The sequence below is a fragment of the Pelobates fuscus genome, chromosome 11 (assembly GCF_036172605.1).
Source record: "Pelobates fuscus isolate aPelFus1 chromosome 11, aPelFus1.pri, whole genome shotgun sequence".
Lineage (NCBI taxonomy): Eukaryota > Metazoa > Chordata > Amphibia > Anura > Pelobatidae > Pelobates > Pelobates fuscus.
This window is the reverse complement of record NC_086327.1, coordinates 87,638,534-87,662,489: the sequence shown is the minus strand read 5'-3', so window position 1 is coordinate 87,662,489 and position 23,956 is coordinate 87,638,534. Positions and strand designations below refer to the sequence as shown.

General features: G+C 34.2%; 1 protein-coding gene across 5 annotated transcripts in view; it reads right to left on the bottom strand.

Annotated features, from left to right (window-relative positions):
- The window catches only part of PRDM16 (PR/SET domain 16), a 532,436-nt gene that overhangs the window by 45,691 nt on the left and 462,789 nt on the right, over positions 1-23,956 (bottom strand). For 3 of the 5 annotated variants that reach the window (XM_063436810.1, XM_063436811.1, XM_063436812.1), the window contains exons 5-6: positions 15,361-15,463; positions 183-381 (exon numbers count right to left, since the gene is read on the bottom strand). In XM_063436810.1, coding sequence (XP_063292880.1) covers positions 183-381; positions 15,361-15,463 — 302 coding nt within the window. Of the gene's footprint in view, positions 1-182; positions 382-15,360; positions 15,464-20,279; positions 20,518-23,956 lie in introns of those variants that run through there. The other 2 variants (XM_063436813.1, XM_063436814.1) reach the window with 2 other exon arrangements.

Here is a 23,956-nt window from a genome sequence, read left to right as displayed (position 1 = left end):
AAAAGGATGAAAAAAAACTGATAATCAGTTTATATTCCAAAGTGGTGAACAGCACGTTTTATAGATCCACACTCAGTTCCATTGTGCTTAAAGGATTCACTGTGTGATAATTATTGTCCCTGCAGATACACAGAGCTCGAATGACATTTCTGGAAGGGATTAATCCCATACTCGCTAAGTACCTGTATTTGTTAGGAAAGAGACGTTCACAATCCTTGCATTCATGCACTTGTTCATTATCAAAGCTCTCTTGCTTGATCTCTTCACTCAGGGACTCATAGATGTGGTTGACCGTGTTACAGGCATATTTCTGGTGCCTCCTCAAATCCAGCTTGGACTGGAAGAGTTCATCGCAGTCCTCACAGCGAAAAGTATGTTCCTCTGAGGATAAAACACAAACAGGCCAATGTAAGCCTTAGTGAGGACAGAACTGAGTATAGTCCCTGGTTTTAACCGCTACTATGTAAGTGTATCTAACAATTTTAGTAAATACTTGACCTACAGTAGGACACATAGACATTGGGAAAAAATAATCAACATTGTTTTCGTTCTAACAACAATGTTATTTTGTATTGTTATATCACAAAAAGTTTTATTGGAAAAGAGTAAATGAAAGCCAAACACGAAGCATAAAATCCAATATAAAATAATACTATAATAGCCATTAAATGGATTTTTTTTGTAAAAAGAGTACGAACATCCTCTCAAGCCAGATCTCCTACTTTTAGACTTAATTATTGGTTTTCAGAGTTTGAAACATTCCATGGGTGAGCTGCAAAACAGAATTGTTAACGAAAAAAAAGCAAAACTGCAGTGTATAGAGAAAATAAATTAATAACTTTATGGTGTATAATACATTATTATTATCAGGGTCAAACATATTAAGAAAGGGCAGCTGTTATTAGGTTTACGAGGCAGTTTCCTGAAAGAGACTGCCAAGCCAAACAATTGGCTAAGAGTTGTAAATATTTCCAAAGTACAAATTCTGTAAGAGTACGGGGACTGTCCTGCAATCTCCCACCCAGCAATTTACTGAACAGAAGCTTCTTAAGTCATTTAGCGACTCCGCACTCAAAACATCTTTCTGCAATTAAACTTTCATTCCTATTCAAACAACTTAGAGCAGGCTTTCTACATGTAGCAGAGCTCATTAACTCCCAAGGTAGACAGTAATTAAGCTTTTTGGTGTGGATTTATTGATACTGGCAAAAGTGCACTGCAGTGCTGGCACTTGGAAGGTTATGATAGCAGAATTTCGGCATCGTGCTCTGTGTCTAACAGCCTTCTATTTATTTAGTATGTTTGATTCCACTGTCCATCGAAATAAAAAGCTTTGTGCAACGCAATTAAGTTAACATCCAGATCACTAATGCAAATTTCACACATCACACTTAATATGCAAGTAGAGTTGGGGTGACAATATTACTTCTCGCTTGGCAGAATTATTCTTTTAATAATTTATATCGACCCAACAACTTGAAAAAGTAAATGGCAAAATTTGACAGTGAGTTGCAGAGTTGTCGAGCTACTTGCTAAAGTCTACGACAAAATAGTGAAACTGGGAAAACAAATCTCCATTTACGTAGGTTTTTAACTTGCGCCAACTCACCACTTAGTGAATAGACCTCTGAGAGGCATACTGACATATTGCCTTTTGTGAACTATAAATACAAATGCAACAGAACATCTTGATGTATATTCACTAAACAGGGAATTGTAGTACATTGAAGATGTCATAGCAAACATTAAGCAAAAAGTACTGATCTGTACTAATTCTCCAACTCCTTTAGCCTCAATTTTTCATTTCAGTTTTTTGTATACTACCTTTGGTGTTTTGTTAGCAAATCCTGTAGTGAGAATTGACAACACAACTATTTATTTGCTATATGGTGAATTTGAGTGGATCTCTAGGTCAAAATAAGAAAATGAAAAAAATCGGAATTGAAGATTCTTTTTTTTTTGATGCAGCAATTTTGATGTAATGTTAGCAATTTTGCTTTCTATTAACTATAATTCTTCAATACATTAATTCTCTATTTAGTGAATAAATCTTACAGTTAATATATCAATAAAAATGGCTAGTGTTGGTGAATATTATTTCAACAAAATAAAATAGAACCAACTAGTATTTTACTATCTTTGTGAAACGTTCAACACGATACACAGAGAAGCGATCTGATTAATTTAGTAACAAAAGCTTATAAGGAAAGACATATCAGCAGTTTCTTTTGTCTATCCATTATTACTTCCCAACAGGATGTCCCAAGAAAATTCACAATAATGGGAATTCCGTCCCTTAGGTTATCACTTGAGTTAAATTAAGAAGCTGGGAACCTTGAACCATTTCTATTGTACAACTAATAACTGTTCACAACAGCTATAATCTTAATGAGAAAACTTGAAGAACCTTTTTTGTAGAACAAGTCAGATTTCACCTTACAGAAACCATGCCTTAAAGAATTCCTTAGAGGCAGAAATTCTAGGTGGAAACAATGCTTGAAAGTTAAAGGGCAGAGGGTTAGTTTGAAGAAGGCACGAGAAAGGGTTTTAATCAGATTTGCATATTTTGCCCAGGGTTAAGCATGAGTTTGACCTTTCATCTACTTTAGATTGCAAATACTACTATCACTTTCATCCAGCCAGAAGCATAACAGCAAACGACAGGGGCTTTCTGTAGTGATGGGGATTAAATGCCTTAGTCTAAAAGAGACAAGTCAAATACAAATCACAGGGATAATATGATCCAACTAATTTAATGTAATCAGATCTAATCTAATCCCATCTATTGGAATCAATATATATATTTTTGTTATATATGTACAATTCATGATCACATAATGTATATTTTATATTTATAACATTAATTCCATAGGTTTAGCTAGAAACCTCAGCAGATGAGTATAGTTTGATGAAGTGATATAAACAGTTTTCATCAATATTTGTAGATTTGTTTTATATAGATGAAAGTATATAAATGTACAAAAAAAATGAAGGTTGCAAGTGCAAGAACTGCAAAATTCCCCACAAAACATTTTTTTTTGCAAATTTTGTGCCCAAAATTATATGAATGTAGATACTGTGTGCTCAAATACATTTTGAACTGATGAATCGATAAACGTTCAATTAAATTTAGTTGGAAATGTTTTAGTTCACTGTTTAGTGAATAGACCCCTGTACATTTGAAAGGTGTCTCAGGTGCATTTATCCAGTGAACCCTAGAAATCAACCGGAATTAAGTTCCATTAAATGAATCAACTGATTGTGCCTACTTCCATAAAATGAGATTAAGGGATACAGATTAAAATGATGGAGGAAAAATGTAGTTCTCATGTTCTGTGCTCCTAGGTTACAGACAGTTAAAGTGACTCTATCATGCATAACATGCCATAGTCCAATTTTAATCTTTAAATAGTTTTATCTTTACAGAGTGGTACCCAAATGGATAGTTAATGTATATAATAATGTTTAGATTTGTATAGATTTCCAACCAAGTTTTGAAAGAAGGCCAGTTGAATAAAAAAAAAAAAAAAACACCTGAAGAATTTATGATTAGTTCTGGCTCACCCGAGAATTCCACTTAGGACCATGTGGATTCTTTGGCTCCATTCCTTTGTTGAATCTCTTGTTATATGGATGAGCTTGGAAAACATGGGGCTCTAACACTGTGGAGTGAGGATATCAACTTTTGCCACCGCTCCTGGACTATCTCATGTGAAATGACGTGAAGGGAACATGTATCAAAGGAAAGAGGAGCTATCTTAAATGCAATGTGTTAAATGATGGGGGACCTTCTTTTGGTTTCCATGGAGAATGGTTCCTATTAAACTATGGGTTAAATTATGGGTTTCATTTTCTTTGTCTAGTCTCTTTGGAACTATTAAGCCCCATAACTCCCCTTAGCCAAGCGCCAAAGAGATAATAATGCCTATAGCCATGCCAAAAATATCTATAAAATAAAGTTACATAACAATTATCAAGGCCCAATCCCACATCCATCGCTGCAACAAGAAGCCCATTTAATTTGAACACTGCCGCTTTAAAGGCACAATCCCACATCCATCCATGCAACAAGAAGGCCATTTAATTTGAACACTGCCGCTTTAAAGGCACAATCCCACATCCATCCATGCAACAAGAAGGCCATTTCATTTACTCGGTCCTGGGATTTCTCCTGGTAGTTAACATTGGTGGTTATGTATACTATTAAATAATTACCTAGAAGTTTTCACATTTGATGGGCTATGGTGGAGACCCGAGGATCCTACATTTACTTTGCCCATAAAGAAACAGACGATCTTTACTGTAAACTTGCACATGTAATTTAGAAATGCGAAAGGGGGCATTCCCTTAGTACGGGGGAATCTGAAGAAATCTGCAGTACCAACAATACACAGATTAATGCTAAACTCATATTACACATTGAAGATTTTATTTTAAAATAAATGTTATGCAACCTCAGTCCTTTTATCCAAATGCTTATTCGAAACAGAATTTTAATTTTAGACCAAATGAAACAGGCTACTCTTTGAATATCATCCTGGAAAAAAAACAGTCTACCACCAGCTCTGTCTTGTTTGCAAAAGCTGTGGCTTCAAACCTCCTATCTAAAGTTCCATCTGTAACACTTGGACAATGGAGGAATGTAACAGAAAAAAATAAATCAGCTTCTAATAGCTTTCAGAAAATCCAAGGGGAAGGCAATTATGTGGCATCTACATGCTAATCTACCAGAATAAAGTCTCAAAGGAGTTCAAGAGCCCTTCTCAAAATTCCAACAGAGATAAGGGGTCTAGTGCATTTGGCTGGGATTGGCATAAAAGATTTTTTAAAATAATTATCTTCCTGCAGAACATTTTTGCATTTTCTCTCTTGTGCAATTCAAAGTTTAACTGAGTGAGGAAGTATTTATTTGAACTGTATGAAAAAAAAATATGTTTGATAAGGACTTATTTTGTCCCTTGTATAATCAGGTGAGAATTAGCAAGCCAGAATGGATCAAAGGAAAGACAAAAATACATGTTCTTATTTTTTTCAGAATGTAAAATGTAAAAAAAAAATATTGCACTAATAGTTTAATGGTCATAAATTTGCATATTTTTTTTTGGATATTTTTTCATGTGTAGTTATTATACTCTAATGGACCAAAATGATAGAGACCTAAATAAAAATAAATTATAACTTACTAAGTATTGGAAATCTTGTAATTTCCTATTTCCTTTCTAAAATGATAGTGTAGACATGAAGAAGAGACTCTTTGCTGTTTAAAAGCTGCCATATAATTTTATCCATTAGGAACCATCAATTTAATACATTTTAAGAGCTATTAAAACTGTACAAGGAATCTGGAACTAGATGAATACTGGAAGTAAAAATCATACAGTTGATAACAACTAAAGATGTTTAACTATTTTGTTTTTCGACAGACACATATAAAAGTAGATGGTCTTCACTATAATGGCCTCAAATTTGAAGAGCATGTGCTTGATACTTTTTAATCTAGCTCTATTGTTTAGGACTCTGGTTCTGGTGCAGAGTGCTATATGTGCACTCTGTTAAAATAAACCATGTATTGAAAAGCAAACCACACAACTGTTCCCCCTGTCGTAATTTTGTAAGAACATGGAAGATTTCAATAAACAAAATGGGAAGATGGACATGAATTAAAATTTCTAAAGCTATAATGGCCAATCCAAACCCAACAGTCAACAGAAGACACACACAATACTGTGCATTAAGCTTTATGATAGCATAGTTTGGGTCTGAAAAAGGATGCCTACCTTTGTAGCCTAGTATTAATGCAACCTACACCTTCAGTGAAGGAGCAAGACAGAAAACGTTGCTAAATCAGAAAACCCTTTTGTAAGTCATCTGCTAGCAGATCCAAATCAGCACACAGAGAACATGTGCTCCCACACACAAGTCTGTCCCCACATTACTCAAGGCCTGCAGAGCGACTGCATGCTATAGCAGACAGGAATGCATATCTCTATTTTCCTTCAAATAACTACAAAGCCTGTACGTCATAGAAATAAATAGCATCTGCTTCCCACTCGGGTAAGCCTCTTTTAAAAGTTTAAAGGGTTTTGCAGACTCCAAAAGCAGATAAAGTGTGGTTTGAAAACAATACGGAAAGTTCAGATAACCTTACCAGCCAGGAAACAATTGTCTCAAGGCTTAAGCAACCTACAGACAACCCTTGATTAGATGATTAAGAATTGTATTACCTTACTCCTTACTCTCATTTTTAGCTCACCCCTATAGTCATATTCTCCCAAGCTACCATCTTAATCTTGCATTTGCCCTCAATACACCTCCCACATACAGGACTGATTGGGTGCAGAGACAGAGGCCGTACAACAGTCATCACATTGGTATATAGAAAGCCATGTCTTAATGCATATAAGAATCTTGTTTAAGGTGTGTGATCATGTTCATTGGCTTTATATCCTTGTTGTTATTCATTTAAGAACAGCACTCCTAGAACATCGTAAAAAGTAAAAAAGGAATATGTTTTATATACCGTATATACTCGAGTATAAGCCGACCCGAATATAAGCCGAGGCCCCTAATTTTACCCCCAAAAACTGGAAAAACTTATTGACTCGAGTATAAGACTAGGGTGGGAAATACAGCAGCTACTGGTAAATTTTTAAATAAAATTAGATCCTAAAAAAATTATATTAATTGAATTTTTATTTACAGTGTGTGTATATAATGAATATAGTGTGTGTATATGAATGCAGTGTGTGTGTATGAGTGCAGTGTGTGTATGAGTGCAGTGTGTGTGTATGAGTGCAGTGTGTGTGAATGCAGTGCGTGTGTGTGAATGCAGTGTGTGTATGAATTCAGTGTGTGTGTGTGTGTATATGAGTGCAGTGTTTATATGAGTGCAGTGTGTGTGTGTGAATGCAGTGTGTGTGTGTATGAGTGCAGTGTGTTTATATGAGTGCAGTGTGTGTGTGTGTGTGTGAATGCAGTGTGTGTGTGTGTATGAGTGCAGTGTGTGTGTGATGCAGAGCCTTGGTGGGGGGTGGGCATTTTTATTATTATTTTCTAATTATAATAATTGTAAAAAAAATTTGTTATATTCATTTTTTTATTATTTTTTTTAATTTATTTTTTAATATTATTATCTTTTAATATTTTTTTTTTTTTTGTCGTCCCCCTCCCTGCTTGATACATGGCAGGGAGGGGGGCTCTCCTTCCCTGGTGGTCCAGTGGCATTGGCAGTTCAGTGGGCGGGGAGGGGGGCTGTCAGAGAGCACTTACCTCTCCTGCAGCTCCTGTCAGCTCCCTTCTCCTCCACGCCGGTCCGTGCAGCTCCTCTGTCAGCTCACACTGTAAGTCTTGCGCGAGCCGCACTATGACCCTGCGGCTCTCGTGAGATTTACACTGGGAGCTGACAGAGGTGCTGAACGGACCGGCGCGGAGGAGAAGGGAGCTGACAGGAGCTGCAGGAGAGGTAAGTGCTCGCTGCCAGCCCCCAGTCTGTATTATGGCAATGTAAATTGCCATAATACAGACACTGACTCGAGTATAAACCGAGTTGGGGGTTTTCAGCACAAAAAATGTGCTGAAAAACTCGACTTATACTCGAGTATATACGGTAACTGATTGCCCTATAAATGCATTTATGGACACCTTAGTCCATGTTATAAAACACTATATTGTGTAAGATAAATATTTTTGCTTTTGGTTCCATTTAGAAAAATACAATTACTTCTCTAATTTATCTTTTTGTTAAACTGGAAATGCACATAATCATTGTTTAATATAAAATGCTTTGTTTGGTACTAGCTCACCCCAGTCATTTTACTATTCTTTTTGGGGTACCACATTTCAGCCAAGACATGCCCTCATTAACGTCTGAACGATTTGTCTGCCTTGGGTATGGAATGTTCTTTCGATACTGGATAACATATCAACTCTCTTGAATTCAAGGTCATATTTGCCTGGTTTATTAAAGGATAAACTCAAAGTTCACTGATTTTCTATCTAGACTGCACTCATCCACCCTAGAATCTGTCCCATTCAGCAACCTCCAAAGAAATGTCAATGATAACGTTGATCTAGAGCTCTGGCTAACTAGCCCTTATGTTTTTGTCGCTGAAAGCTTAATCTCACTAGATGGGCTGAGTCAAAAATGCAGTGTTCCCATAGCTAAAAATTATACTTAAAGCGTTACTTCAACTAACATGACCACTTCAGTGATTTTAAGTGGTCATGGTGGCAGAATGTGTAGTGTTTCTGCTTGAAATACTGCACATACTGAGATATTTTTAACTGTGTGCTGGGGTCTAGTTCCATCCCTAGAACTGAGATCTGGGCAGCCAATGTCAATTCTGTGCATATTTTGCCTCTGTTGTAAGCACGCTTGCAACATATGTGCTATTCATCACCCTTGCAGCCAGGGTACCTGCAAGGGCAATATTACTTCCCCCTCACATCCATCCACTGTGTGCTCCCTCCCACCTCACATTGTTGTCCTCAGTAGTTTTATTATTATTTTTTAAAACCCTCCCTCCCCCATCCCTGCCTCCCTCCCTCTCCACTCTCTACCTCCACTAACTTATAGGGAACACATGTGCTCTGAGCCTGCGACCAGACCAATCACAATCTCATCAATAAAAAGTATGACTGCACAAGGCCCCTGTGACGTCAGAAGGAGCATGGAAGTCAGCATCGGGACATTTTATTTTTCAGGTTATACTGCAAGGTGGGTCCTTTGTCATATGGCCCTTTATATCTTGTATTTATTGATGCCTTAAGTAGAACACAGCCTAGCTGGAGAACTAATACTCTCATTGCTTTGGATCCATCACATTTCCCCAAGTAGTGTTGAGGTGCACTGTGTTAGACTGCTTCCTGTTACAGTACAATGGCAATGTAAGTAGCTGGCTTGAGAAATGCCTCTTGGCAGTGCTGATTGCATGGGTAATTTATAACCCTTGTCTTGGCAGTGCTGGAACCTTGCAACGGCCAATATTTTAACTGTTGTATACTGGTATCAAATCCTCAATGTTGTTGATTGCTATTCTTATCTTTTCAACCCAGTTGAAAAAAAAAAGTGTTTCACACTACTGTGCAGTAAAACAATACTGATTTACTACCACTAATGAGCCTTAATGTAGTGAGAGATAGGGATCAAGATGGGTCATGTACATAACCCTGTTAGTATTCCTGCAGTGGTGAAAAAAAATGGTTTGGCCAAGTCAGTTTTGTATGGGGGAAAAAAAAGAAAAAATGGTCAGGTAGTCAGAATGTCGTTTATTTAGTGGTTCAAATCAATTTTTGTCCACACAAATGATTCGGAAAAACTGTTTGGATAAACCAAAAGAGTGCACCAATGGGTCAGTCAGTGTACTGCAATAATATACATAATATTAATTGTATTTATATAGTTTTCAGTATACTGATAGGCGCAGTGTTGTGCCATTTGGTTCACAAATCAAATGAGAAGCAGTAACCCCCAAAAATGTATATATATATATATATATATATATATATAATATCCAATAGTACCCAGCACACCAGCACACACACTCAAAAAATCAAAAAATGCCGTGTGCATTACAGCCATAGCCAAAAAATACTATGAATTATAATAAATGAAGGCTTGCACTCACGGTCTGTAGGTAGGTTAAAACAGTAATCATGTTTTAAACCAACTGGAATAAAGAAGAATTGTTTTAACCTACCTACAGACCGTGAGTGCAAGCCTTCATTTATTATAATTTATATATATATATTATATATTATAATTTAAATATAAATATAATTATATATTTCACAAGATTGCATTCAAAACATTGATCCCGATCTCCATGATATTGGTTCGCTAATAGATTAGCATAAGTAGATACAATTACCTGAGGTAGATATTGTGCTTTCTACTATGGATGTATCTAGTTTATACACAGTCATACCTCAACTGGTAAAGAGTTCTCTACATATAAAGGCCCAACAGTGCAATATTTTTTGGAAATCCTATGACTGACATTGATGCTTAATTATTTTTGGTTTGAGCAACATGTCCATAGAACTAGTACAGTGATGGGGGCATCTATGACCCCTTCATACTTTCAATACCTTGACTAATTTCATGAACAATAGGAACAGATTTTTTTGAAAAATACAATTGGAGATAGAGTGATTATGTACAAATTGTATGTCTATGACTGCTTCATAAATAGAATGGAGATTAACTGGTTTTTCAGATGGCAATGGAAAACATCAAGTATTTTCCTTCTACAATCAAGATGACATGGGACTGTAGTGCAGAGCAAGTTAACTTTCTGGACCTCTCCATAAGAAGGGAGGGTAACATCCTGGGATACACTCTGTATAAAAAGGACACTGACAGAAGTACCATCTTACATCAAAAAAGTTTTCATCCTCCACATGTCTTTAGGTCTATACCATGCACACAATTTATGCGTGTGCTACGCAACAATTCAAACAGCAATAAAGTTGAGAATCAATTACAACAGATGTTTACCCGTTTCCTCAACAGAAGGTATATGAAATCTTCCTTGTCAGCAAAAATGAGAAAAGACAAGAGTGTTCTGTTTCAGAAGTCTACTGAAGAACCACTAATGGATGTGGGTGATATACAAACTACTAGTCAGGGTGATCCAGAATTGATATATAAGACACTACTGCTTCAGAAATTGCCGTTAGATCGGTTAAGACTAATTGGAATATCATTTCAACAGATGGATCTTGACTGAAATAATTTAAGAATCCTCCTATGTTTTCTTAAATACATGGAAGAAATCTTAGAACCTTAGGGACATGGTGGTGTTAACAGACCATCAACACTGTTATAATAACAATTGGTTAAAAGGTGTTTCCATGAAAACTGGTTCCTTGTGTTGGGCAAATGGGCAGGATGCATTTCATGTGGATATATGCACCAAACAAAATAATTTTCTCATCCCCATAAGAACAAACAATATAAAATTAAGCATTGTTTTACATGTCAATCAGATGTTGTTATTTACAAAAGTATGTGCCTTTGTGGGTTACATTACGTATGGAAAATAGAACTCACAGTGTGGGACTGAATACAGAGTCACAGGTCTGCAATCAAAATAGCTTACAAGGAAGGTACAACGGAGAAACCTGTGGCTAACCATTTTTTTTAAATGGAACACCCATGGCTTCTCCAAAAATGTGTACCAACTGACATGGTGCCAACCTTGAAAAGAGGTGGAGATCGGGCATATTTGTTCTCGAAGAGAGACACGTTCTGGATTAAGACACTTAATGCATTGTCCCCAAATGGGTTAAATGAAAACGTGTCTTTTATGCCATTTTTGAATAACTGTTAAATGTTCTGCATAATAGGATAATTGTAGAAATAATTTAAATAAAGTAGTTATCTATGTCTTGCAATAAATATTAATTGTTTAGTTCATTCAAAGTGCTATTTACTGTTTTGGGAGTACCCATGCTGCAATCACTCTTTTTTTCTACTTTTTTAAGCTATTATTCTATCAGTGGATTTACTACATTAATTTGTCAAATTATCTTGCAAAAATACATCGTCAAGCATTTTTCATCTCACTGGTGTTTAACTTTTGTATCTCTGTAATTAATGTAATTTTACGTTTGCATTGTTTCCTTTGGGGGCACTGTTTTGATTCACACATCACAAAGGCATGGTTTTCTTGCACTGGTGTTCTTATGTGTCATCCGGTTCCTGTTCTGTGGCATGGAGTGTGTGGGAATGTAGAGTAAGTAATTCTGTTTAATTGATTAATAATTGATTATATTATATAAGTTGTGTATTTGCTTGTGGATATTGTCTTGAGAAAGGACCAACAGGGGTCCGAAACGTTGACAGCTTCACATTATGGAATAAAACCATAAATATTTGATTTCAAGTCTCGTAAGTGCCCACATTCCCTGAAAAATGTTACATATATACGGTATATATATATAAAATTAAATCAATATTTAGTGAGTGTCACCTAACCATCAATCATCTTTTTTTCCCAATCTATCATCTCTTTTTTGAGACTGTAGATGAAACTCCAGATCATAATTAAAACAGATTGACTTGTCCATTGTATGGTTTTGCTTGTTCGTGAGATGTCCAATTGGCACTTCAAATTTATGGAATTTGGATAACCCGCCCTTCGTTTAAAATTCAGACAAATTGCAGTTCATTTGAAAATGAATTTACAAGCCTAGAGAATGATATTTTGTTTTAAAGTAGTTCACACATCTCACAACATTCAAATTGTAAAATGATTAACTACGTGCTTGCTCTAAAATGTCCAAGATAACTAGTTGCTTATACACAGCATTCCTGGATTACATGACAGGGTCTTCCTATTGATAATTCACATATAGATTTCCTTTGAGAGGAAACTTATGTAGAAACACATCTTATTAGTTCCATAAAAGAACACAGTGAGTAATTATTCCTGTAGGTCCCAATAATCCCAGTGTGGCCAGCCTAGTCAATTTTTTTAAAAAAAGGAAAAAAAGTTGCAGTTTTAATCTACCGGTATGTCACTTTCTAGATAAGCATGGGACATTTTATACATTTTATAGACACTGTAAAATCTAAGACAATTCATTTCTCATAGCAATAATCTGTGTTTTAGTTATAACATAATATTAACATGTGTCAATTATTTACAGTGAACACATTTATTTAATTAAAAAAGGTTCATTCTTACATCATCAAAAACCAGTTCATTGTAACCAGCTGTTTTTTTTTTTTCTTTTAAATCATATAATAAATTGTCAGCTTCTGGAAATTACCTTAAATGTATCATGCATTAATATTGCTGGCACTTTGCATCATGAGTCAGTACTGTCCACTCCTCTTATGTTCAACATGGTTAAATTGCTTTAATTGATGGAGCAAAAAGCTTACTAAGGTAGTTTTAAAAAGGTTAAGTGGGTCTTTAAATAACACATGTGTTCTCAGATCAGTCTTTTAGATTAGTATTTAATAACAACCAGCATGCACCTCCCCTCCAGTTCCTGATTGGCTCCCTTTGGCATCTCTTTAAAACTTTGTAACAAATTTTGTAACTGTTATTATTATTATTATTATTATTATTATTACTGGTATTTACGTAGCGCCAACTTATTCTGCAGTGCTTTACAATACATATTGTAAAGTAACTGATGGTTGCAATGTTACTGTGTACTTCACACCCAGAGACCAAACAGACAGTTAAAACCCTTTATAAGGATCACCACATCTTAAATTGCAAATACACACTACAAAACTAAAATAGTTTGATTTGTGAATTCAGTTTGTATTATCAAAAAGATGATATAGTATGTGTTCTACATTTCAAATCACAATAAAATGCACTAGGTTTTCTAGTGGCATAACAATAAGTCTTAGGACCAGGCATCAAGTGAAGAAACTCTATAACACCACCTTTATTTGGACCTGGCATGAAGCCCTAGAAACTCCTTGAACTCTATAACACCAACTTTATTTAGACCACTCATCAAGCCCTAGAGAGTCCGGGAACTCTATAACACCACCTTTATTTGGACCGCTCATGAAGTCCTAGAGACTTCTGAAATGTTATAACACCATCTTTATTTGGATCAGGCATCAAGACCTAGAAACACCTAGAACTCTATAACACCACCTTTATTTGGCCAAGCATCAAGTCCTAGAGACTTTTGGAACTCTATAACGCCACCTTTATTTGGACCTGGCATCAAGCCCTAGAGACTCCTTGAACTCTATAACACCAGCTTTATTTGGACCTGGTATCAAGTCCTAGAGAGTCCTGGAATTCTATAACACCACCACTAGATGGCCAAGCAAGAAATCTTTACCATCAGTAAAAAGCTCTCATTCCAGCCTTTTCCCTGATATAGAATAAGACATACTAAGGGCACTGAGATACAGCACAAAATAACAATTAGTTCTTTACAACTTTAGAAAGGGGACATCTAGAAGGCCTCACCCAAATATGCTTGCAACCCATGAGGGTTTTAAATAGTCAGATATATAACTCTAGACATATTACACAAGGACTGGTAAGGTGGTCTAGCCAGGGTTTGAACCTGGCTTTACCAGTTCTAAGTAAGTTGCGCTACCACTGCACTAACTACCCAATTTAAGTGCCCTTCAATTAGAACAAAGCAGGGTCCAGGGGTAGCAAGGAAATGTGCTTTATGCTGCAACTGCATAGTAGACTAGGAGGGGGAATGGGTCATAGAACAAGATGAAACAGATCCTCAAACATTATCATTTTCTCATGTCACTACTATTCAGTATTAAGAAATATTATTCTAAAATGATTTGTGCATGGTGTTCTGTGCTAAATGTAATGCAACCGTTATAAATGTGTATAAGGTGCAATGAGAGCTGCAACACAGCAATGAGCTCTAACCCTTGGTAGCTGCATTCACACTGGGTTTTGAGGATAACACTAAACACATTGCTTATTAACACTCTGTGTAACAGTTTCATTTCTTGACATTTAAAGGAGTCCTAAATATGCATCAGACTTCCGAGTCTCAATGAATGATACAAACAATATTTTTGCAGAGTCCTCAAGCAAACAGTCATGCATACCTTACCATCTATTACTTGTTAAAGAACTAAATTCACATAAGGCAACTCAGATTACAATTATATTGCCCCCTCGTTAGGTAACAGATTATATCTCCCTAAATTCACAGGTTTTTTTTTCTCAAATAAATGGCACAATATTAATGCAAGACTCGTCATATGAAATGCCAGTGTAAATAAATAATAACAGCTCAATACATAATTATTATAACTTGTCATTTTTTTGTTATAGGAGACACTAGAAAATCAATAAGTGAATGGTTTTATTTACCAATTCAGGAAGTTTAAAGAACTGACAATAATTGCACACAGTTAGCAAAGAAGCAACAGAGCCATAAATATAGCTCCATTATTCAATTTTGGTAATTTGGCTCAACATTTGCAATGCCCTTGACAATTTCCATAGCTGCCAGTTTATTGAATAACTCAGCGTGTTAATTCTCTACATTTTAACAGGCTAGTTAATACACCCCACTCTAAATGTTTAAACATTTTCTGCCACTTGTTTTTTTTTTTATCTATAATCAATATACAGTGAATAACTAAAAGAGATTTGTTTGTGTTTTGCGTCTTATGCGAATAAACCAATAAAACAAATTTAAATATATTATTATATTTTATCATGATCATTTAGAACATTTCACTGATTTCATAGATTGTGAGCTCATTTGAACAGGTGCTTCTAAATATCCCCTTTCTATAATTGTACAGCGCTGCAGAATATGGTGGCGCTATATAAATTCTAACAATAACACTACAGATATCAGTGTATACATCAAACACAGATGACTTACCATCAAGATTAGGAGGCATGTTTTCATGGGAAAAATGTCCCTCCTTCATATAAACCAATAATTCTTCTCCAGGCTCAATGTCTTTAATAACTTTATAGAAGAGCTATAATAAAAGATAGTACATATATATTAATAAGGGAATTATTAAATGCCCCAAACATTTTATAGGCTGGTTATTTTATACGGCGGATTATGTAAAGCCGATAAACAATTAATACGTGTATTTTATCTGTAAAATATCACTGGGTTGAACCTTTAACCAAAATTAAATTACGTTTATTAGCACTGAAAATGGAATCACAGAAAAGGTGTTACGAATCGTCATCACGTTCGACTATATTAGCAACATTGCATGCAGTATAAATGCAACCACCTATTTGGTGCAAGAATTTTGCAGAGATCCGTTTGAATTGTGTGTTCTTTTATAAAAGGGTTAAAGCAATATGTATAGCTTAAAATTGAGTGTTGAAATTTTTAATGGTTGGGTATACAAGTCAGAGAGATGTTTAGTCGGAAGGAATTTTGGCAATGTAAGACTTTGGGCAACTCTCCAGCTGTGGTGTTAACATAAAAGAAATATTCTTATAACAGCAATGGATCCCTTGCTGTAACAAGGGACTGGATAGTAAAGAGTGTACCTGTTCCTTAACCATTTCACCATCAAAGAGGCAGACTTAATTAAGTCAAACACCCAATCAGAATCAACAGATTTATTTAGAAAATTGCACTATTTTTAATCGAGTACTTAATGAGTATTCTGACTGCATTGAACGGAGCACCAGAGAAGGAAAAAAAAATATATACATAATGGCAGTCGCAGACTCTTCAAAAACAATATAATAGGTGAAATGTAAGTGGTGGGTATATGTTTCAAAGGGATCTCATGGTTTTACAGTGGTTTCTCAGTGGCTAATAACTGTGGCAAATGAACTTGAATCGGATGAAACTTGCAAATCTCCTAGCAATGCCACATTTTTACCCATCATAAAATCCAGTTGTTTGTAAATTTCCCAACCATATCACACCCATCTAAAATGTGATCATGCAAATTAAAGTAAAAAGGAAAACTATGGAGTTTTTTTTTTTTTCCCCAATGAAATTTAAGTCTAGAACCAACAAAATCCCTGGACTTGAAAATTACTTTTGTTAAAAGATGTCATTATTTTTTTTAACAAAAATATTTCCATAAAAAAAAATGATTGATTTTCCCCATAGTCCCTCGTGGTTTTTCATGTTTATAGGTTGATTTATAACTTAACCATATTAATCAACTAAGGCATATTTTGCTCCCTCTGCCGAAACACAAATTGTGATTTTTTTTCTGTTACCAATCTAGATTGATACTATCATCAAAGAATTGTATTTAAAAAAAAAAACAAAAAAAAAAAAAACAAGCCTCTCTAGCAGAAACATAAATGTTTTCTTACATATTTCTGGTTTGGTTCATATAGTAACAAATAATCATATTATTAATCGCAAAATACCGAAATGCTCAAATATCGCACACATTTTTTTTTTATATTTTCCAAATCGGGTATATTTTATATTGATGAAGATATTGTAAGACATTTTTTTTTCTTTGTAAACATGAGCCCATATTTCCTTCTTATGTTGGTTTTATGTTATATATATATTTTTTTGCTGAAATGCTGAAATCATGGAGAGACATAATTAGTACCTTGCACACCTATCCATCTTATTCTTTAAAAATGGCAAATGTAACATCTTAGAACACTGGAAAATACCAGTCAATTGGAAGGGTTAATTAACTGCCCAATAGCACCAAGGGCTATATATATCATTGGCTTGTCAAACTAATACTTGAAAATGCTACATTATATCTTACTCAGGTGTGAATTTATAACAAGAACAGCTAGTGTGTTGGGGAACAGATGCCATAAAGTTCCACTACTGCACATCCCTACTAAAAGTTATGTGTGGTATAATTAACCTCTGTGATGCTGGAACATATCACACAAGTTTATATGGTGCACCATACTGTCATGTGTCATAGTTTAAGGCCAAATTAACAGCATAAAGCAAAAATAGTTAACTATTACACCACGAGAATCAAAATACTGTGTACCAAAAAGTGATTTTATAGTTTTTTGTATTACCCTTGAGTTTTAGAAACAGAACTCTACACTAATACAGTTTAGTATCCCTAAGCTATTGTGACCCTTCCATTCTCTAAAAAATATATATATATAAAGAGAGAGAGTTCTCTACAGTATATAAACATTACCAGCTTATGAGATTTGATAAATTCAATTAGAAATAAAATAATATTAAATCCAGAATGCAATAGATGTATTTTTCACCAATGAAAATAGTTCATATTGTTTGCTGTGTAAATCATAATTTAGCACGGAAAATGATCCATATGTACATTAGAGTTTTGCTGAGCATTAATCATCTGTTTAGGGAGATAATGACTACATCATATGAAATTCTAGTAATGTTATATAGTCTTAGAAACACTCAATCATCGGAATAAAAAATCCTTTGTTTGCCTGAACATGTTGATTCGTACATAAGCTTAGCAGTTTAAACATTTTTTAATATGAATTCTCAGTGTACATTTTAAAACACATTTTTAAAAGCCTGTATTGCATCACTAACAAAGTGATGCAGAATTAATGTTCCCCACAAGTGTATGGAATGCAAAGGGTTAGTAAACTTTCAATAACATTCCAAGAGCCACAAAACACACTGCATTCTATTCCTTACTTTACATACCATTTAGCATGTTAAATAATTATATATATATATATATATATATATATATATATATTTTTTTTTTTTTATTAATCTTCTCTTGGGAAATAAATTCTGAAAGCAACTACATAAGAATAATAAAACAAAAACAAATCTAGGAATACTATTAATATACAAAATAGTCATTTATTTTCAACACAAATGCTCCAGCATAAAAAAGGCTATTACTTTAACATGTTAACATTTTAAATTACAGATACCAAACACAATCACATATTGTAACTTGATGCTTTGTTTTAAATGAACCCAGCTATGAGCATTTGTCAAAAAATACTGCAAGGCCTTTCTACCTTATAGAGATATCTCATTTAGCAGCCAAAACAAATAAGACCTATTTTTCATTTTAGCATTTTCAAAATTCTTGTGAAGCTGGTTCTACGTGAGTAGTAAATTAAAAACAAAATGTATTTTCGAATGTGTTTGTAGAAGTGATTGAACCATCTATAAAAATTACCATTATTAATATTTGAAAACGTATATATTTTTACCTTTTTGAAATGATCGATTATGAACACTGTATGTTTATGAATATGCATATGTATTGTTTGATTAATTAACAGATAATTATTTACAGAATGTGCTGTTTATAGTTATACTGACCCAACAATTAGCTAAATTTAATCATTTTAATGTTCTTTTTATAATAATGCTAATCATTTTGAATCATATATTGAAATGCACTGAATTTATAGAGATTAACACGATTTTTTAAATTATTTTATTATTCTTTCTATTTTAAAGAGCAATTCATATTCAAGTTAAATTTCCATGTTTTCTAATTTAAAAGGCTTTGTAACTAAGGTCTAAATACAAGTTATAACGTTATCAATCATAAAAAAAAAAACAAAAAAACAGTTGAAATTGTGCAACGTTTACATAATTCTGAATTTTAAACTTGGCCCTTTGGATATTTATGAAGGATTTGCACTTTAAATTATTGTAGGCTTTCTTTCCTTGGATTATTATAGACTTTAAAACAATTACATGATGATAAATATGCTTTCACAATAATTAAATATTTAACCTACTAATATATGCATATCTAGTAAAGCTGTTAAATCCTTCTTTGCCTAGAGTTATAATATATAAACAAGAACATTGTATTGACAATAAACCTTATCGACATAAGAAATTTAAGTTAAATTATAATCTCTCCTTCAAAATCCTCCATTTGATATTTAACATTCTCATTATACTAGAACAACTGCAATTTTACATGAAAAAAACAAAAACAAAATGATTGGTATAATATATATTTTACTATAATGCTATTTTATTTTTTAACAAAATAAATGTAATTGTTTTGGTGTAAATATTGTAGCCCTTTTTTATGGCAATTGTTTTTTTGTTTTGTTTTTTGTTAAAAAAAAAAAAAAAAGCCATTTCTGACAAATGTTCTCACATTTTATAAGTCGACTGCTATTAATTGCATCTAAGAATTCCAAGGTTGCAGTTGATAAAATATAAATAAATATGTTTCTAATCCAGAACTTGTATATAATTTACCTGACTTGTTGTAAGGTGATTAGGTCTAAATTTATATGGAACTATACACAATGTACTTAACCCCCTTAACTGGAGCATTATGGTAAGAACAATGTTATTTATATACACATTACGGTTAAAATGCCTTTTTGTGCTTTTATTAGAAATACACTATTTCTATTATAGTGTAAGTGGAGTTTGTTATTTAGTGAATGTACTGACAATATTTCATAGTATATTACTTAAGTGTATTGCACATTCTGATTCTCTGTGCCCACTGGGGGGCGCTAGCTACTCACATATATGCCTTATATTCAGGCATACAAGCAAAAACCTGCGTGTTAATTTACTTTCGCTCCTGCACGCTGTAATTCACCTCTAGTAATTCAACACAACTTCATTTTTTTTTTAAAGGAGTCTCGCAAAAACAAAATAAAACTAAATAAAAAAATAACAATATATATTTTTTTAAAACAAACAAGAGCAATGAGGATTTTTTGCATAACATTTATAAAAATCAAAGTAGGTCCTTGTCACACTTTTTTTTTTTAAAGAACAGCTGCAACTTTTGTCAAGTTTAAGCAGCAAACAGAACATGCACAGAAAATGGGACAAAATGTGGAAAAGTGACAAAACAGACATAAAACATATCTAACCTTTTTCCTTTGTGTAAGGTGCACCAGTTCAGAGACCTGGCTTGTATTTAGAGCCTTCCAGTCTGCTATCCCAGTATCAGATGAGTTTGTGGCATACACCATCCTTCTTGCATAAGTGACACACAAAGCACAGTGTCTGAGTGTGTGTGTATGTGTGTGTATGTGTGTGTGTGAATGTACAATGCAGGGCCTGAAGAAGATAGCCCTGAACTATCCTTGCTTTTGCATCATCATGTATCTTTCCTGAGGTGGGGCTTCTTTTGCAGATTATCCGAGTCTCTCAATGGTCTGAGATCCTAGCTTCAGACACTCCCCTAATCTCATCTCTCCAGAGGCCCTCCCTACACTATGTCTGTATCAGAGACTACAACATGCTGCAAATCAAAAGGAGGAAAGGAAAGTTTTTTTTTTTCTTCCTCCTCACCCACAATCCAAGTTTTCAAACTGTTGATATATTTTACATTCTTTCGCAAACTGCTCAGAAATTTCTTTAAAGGGCTAAAGTAAAACTGTCAGCCTGCAAAGCAATGTTTTTTAAAGGTTTTTTTTTTTTTTTTTTTTTTTAAATATTAGAAATCTCACCTAATAAACTAGCTCTTTAAAGAGCAGTGGTAGCTAAGAAAAAAAAAAAAAGAAAACAAAAGAAAAAAAAAAGCCAAATGTTTTCTTTATTCGCTCCTCTTTCTTTAAAGTATTTTCACCTCCTCGCAAAATAGTGTAAACAGCAAAATTCAATTACAGAACATTTCAGAACAAATCGAGTTATAAAAAAAAGAATAAAAAAAAAATAAAAAAACAGATGGAATTTCTTGGATTGTAAAACATACAAAAAAGACATACGTTTTATTGAAAATGTAAGAATACATTTGTGAGTTGTTTACACACGTCAAATAATATTACTCCCATTATCACAAAAATACGACGAAAACATATAGAACATAAACATTTAAATATATAACCTACAATTATTATTATTATTATTATTATTATTGGTATTTATATAGCGCCGGCTTATTTCGCAGTGATTATATAAAGTGCATAAATACACAATACAAAGTGTCTATGCATTCTGAACTAATATGTATAAATGTATGTTTAATTTATGCGATGAGCAAAATGCATCCCTTTTATAATTTTAAGTAACTAAATATATTTTAACTCATGCAATAACAAAGGGCAAAAAAACAAATACATTGTTGTCACACATAATTAAATATCTGTGCAAAAATATATAGTTTGAATTTAAGTACTAATTAAATATATAGTGTTTTATTTTACTCACATGTCAATATATATATAAATATTATAAACGCTCTCTGAATTTATTTTTAAAACCATTCTGAATGCATTAATTGTGTTGACTTTAGTTTACATGACTGCCAGAAATAAACCATAAATGTGATTGTCAATTAGAAGAAAGCTACTATAATGATACAAATTAGATGTACACCTTTTTAATGGTTACATTGAAGAAAGCCCCTGGGTCATGTGTACTCTGCATTAATACGCTTCATTTAAGCACACACAAGCAAATGATGTGCAAATAAAAAGATAAAAAAAAGATCGTCTGTTTGAGAATAAATTACCAATATGTGTGTTTGTTTAATATACTTTCACAGTTTCAGGGATATGCCTACCCACAAATACAGGAAGCAACATGCATTACTCTATTGGTACAATATAACATCGTTCAATTGTTTGATGATAAAAGGATTGGAAAAGGGAGAATTATGTTATCTGTGATCTATACGTCTCACCTGTCATCTGTGCAAACAATTAAAGATCTGAACAGTAATTGATTATTTATGTCCCAAATTGTTCCATATGTTTGCCAAGCACTTTACAAGTGTATATTCACTAAACAGAGCACTAAGGTGACTTTACTGACTTTAAAAATTCAGAGTGAGACAGCTGACTAAAAAGAAAAAAATTCTCAATACATAGATAGATATTGCCCAACTGAGCCGTTGGCCCTTAGTTTTACAAGGAGATTGTTAACTTGCCAAAACCCACAGTTACTTTATTGAATAAGCCCACACAATTACACATTTGTAACACATAAAAAGGACAGATATAGTGCAGTGCATTATGGTATGGGCACTATCCAAATGTGAAATTTGTATGAAAAAATATTGTGGTTTTAAATAGAACCATATATTTTGGAGTTAATGGTGCATGCTCATGATTACCTACGCGCAACCTCTGACCATTTGGTACATGCAGATCATCATGGGAAAGAAGGCTTGCTCTACCAAATATCAATTAAAGTCCTGATGAGCTGCTCACTCGGATGGCAGCAGAGAGAAGAGTGTTTTATCCTTACCTCTGCTGCATACTCCACCTCACTAAATGCCACAATAGCATTTTTGCGGGGTGGAAGAATACCAGTAGAACCGTAAGGTGATGATTCCCATTTAGGGAAAACAAATGTCACCTAATTCCAAAAGCATTGTAATGATTTTAAAATGACTAGTCATGAATAGTTATGTTGGGAGAGATTGTCAACATGCCATTTATAATTTTGCAATACATTTTGCTGACGATTTTGTTATATAGTAAAAGGGCAGTCCATTAGTCTATAGCAATTCAGCTTGCAGAAGTGCTTTAGGGGTTAAAGCGACACTCTAGACCCATAAAGCACTTATGTGTCAATAGTGTGTCTTCTTTTTTTTATATTTTACAAAAAGTGCAGATTTTAATAGAAATTAGCACTTTTATAAATGAACCTGGTTACACCGTCTGGCTTCAATAAGGTAACAGTTCCTGTTACTTCTTGGTTTGTTTGGCTCAGGGGAGCACCTGCAAAGCTTTCTCATTGAGCTGCATTAGGAAGTCTGCAATTGGACAGCTACAGAAAGTCTGGGCGGGGTTAAAAGGGGAGGGCTCAAAATGGCTTCAGACAAGAGATATGCAGCTGATGTTTAACTCTTACAATTCATGAAAGGGGATGTGAGGGGCAGTAATCTAAAACCAAAAAAAACAAAAACACCAAACTAGTTAAAAACTACATATTTTTTGTTTTATTTGTCAGGTTTCTTTATTGAAAATAAATACTTCTATAGTTTGTGTATATACATTATATGCACTGATCAGCCACAACATTCAAACCACTGACAGGTGAAGTGAATAACATTGATTATAATGTTACAATGGCACCTGTCCAGGGGTGTGATAAAAATGAGGTAGCAGGAAAAATTGGCAAGTGAAAAGATCTGAGTGACTTTGACAAGTGCCAAATGGTGATAGGTAGACGACTGGGTCAGAGCCTCTCAAAATAGTCTTGTGGAATGTTGCCGGTATGGAGTGGTTAGTACCTACCAAAAGTGGTACAAGGAAAGACAACCGGTAAACTGGCGTCAGGATCATGGGTACCCAAGTCTCATTGAGACAGATTGGGAGTGAAGGCTAACCCATCTGATCTGATGACATAGAAGAGCTACTTCTGCTCAAATTTCTTGAAAACATAATACTTGCCATGATAGAAAGATGTCAGAACACACAGTGCATCACAGTTTGCTGAGTATGGGACTGTGTAGGGGCAGACCAGTCAAAATGCCCATGATGACCCCTGTCCACCACCGAAAGCACCTTCACTGGCATTGCCTTTGGCCTCCAAATTAAGCATCTGTGGGATGTAACGTAAGCCTGTTACGCCAGATTTACTTTAATATCTAAGG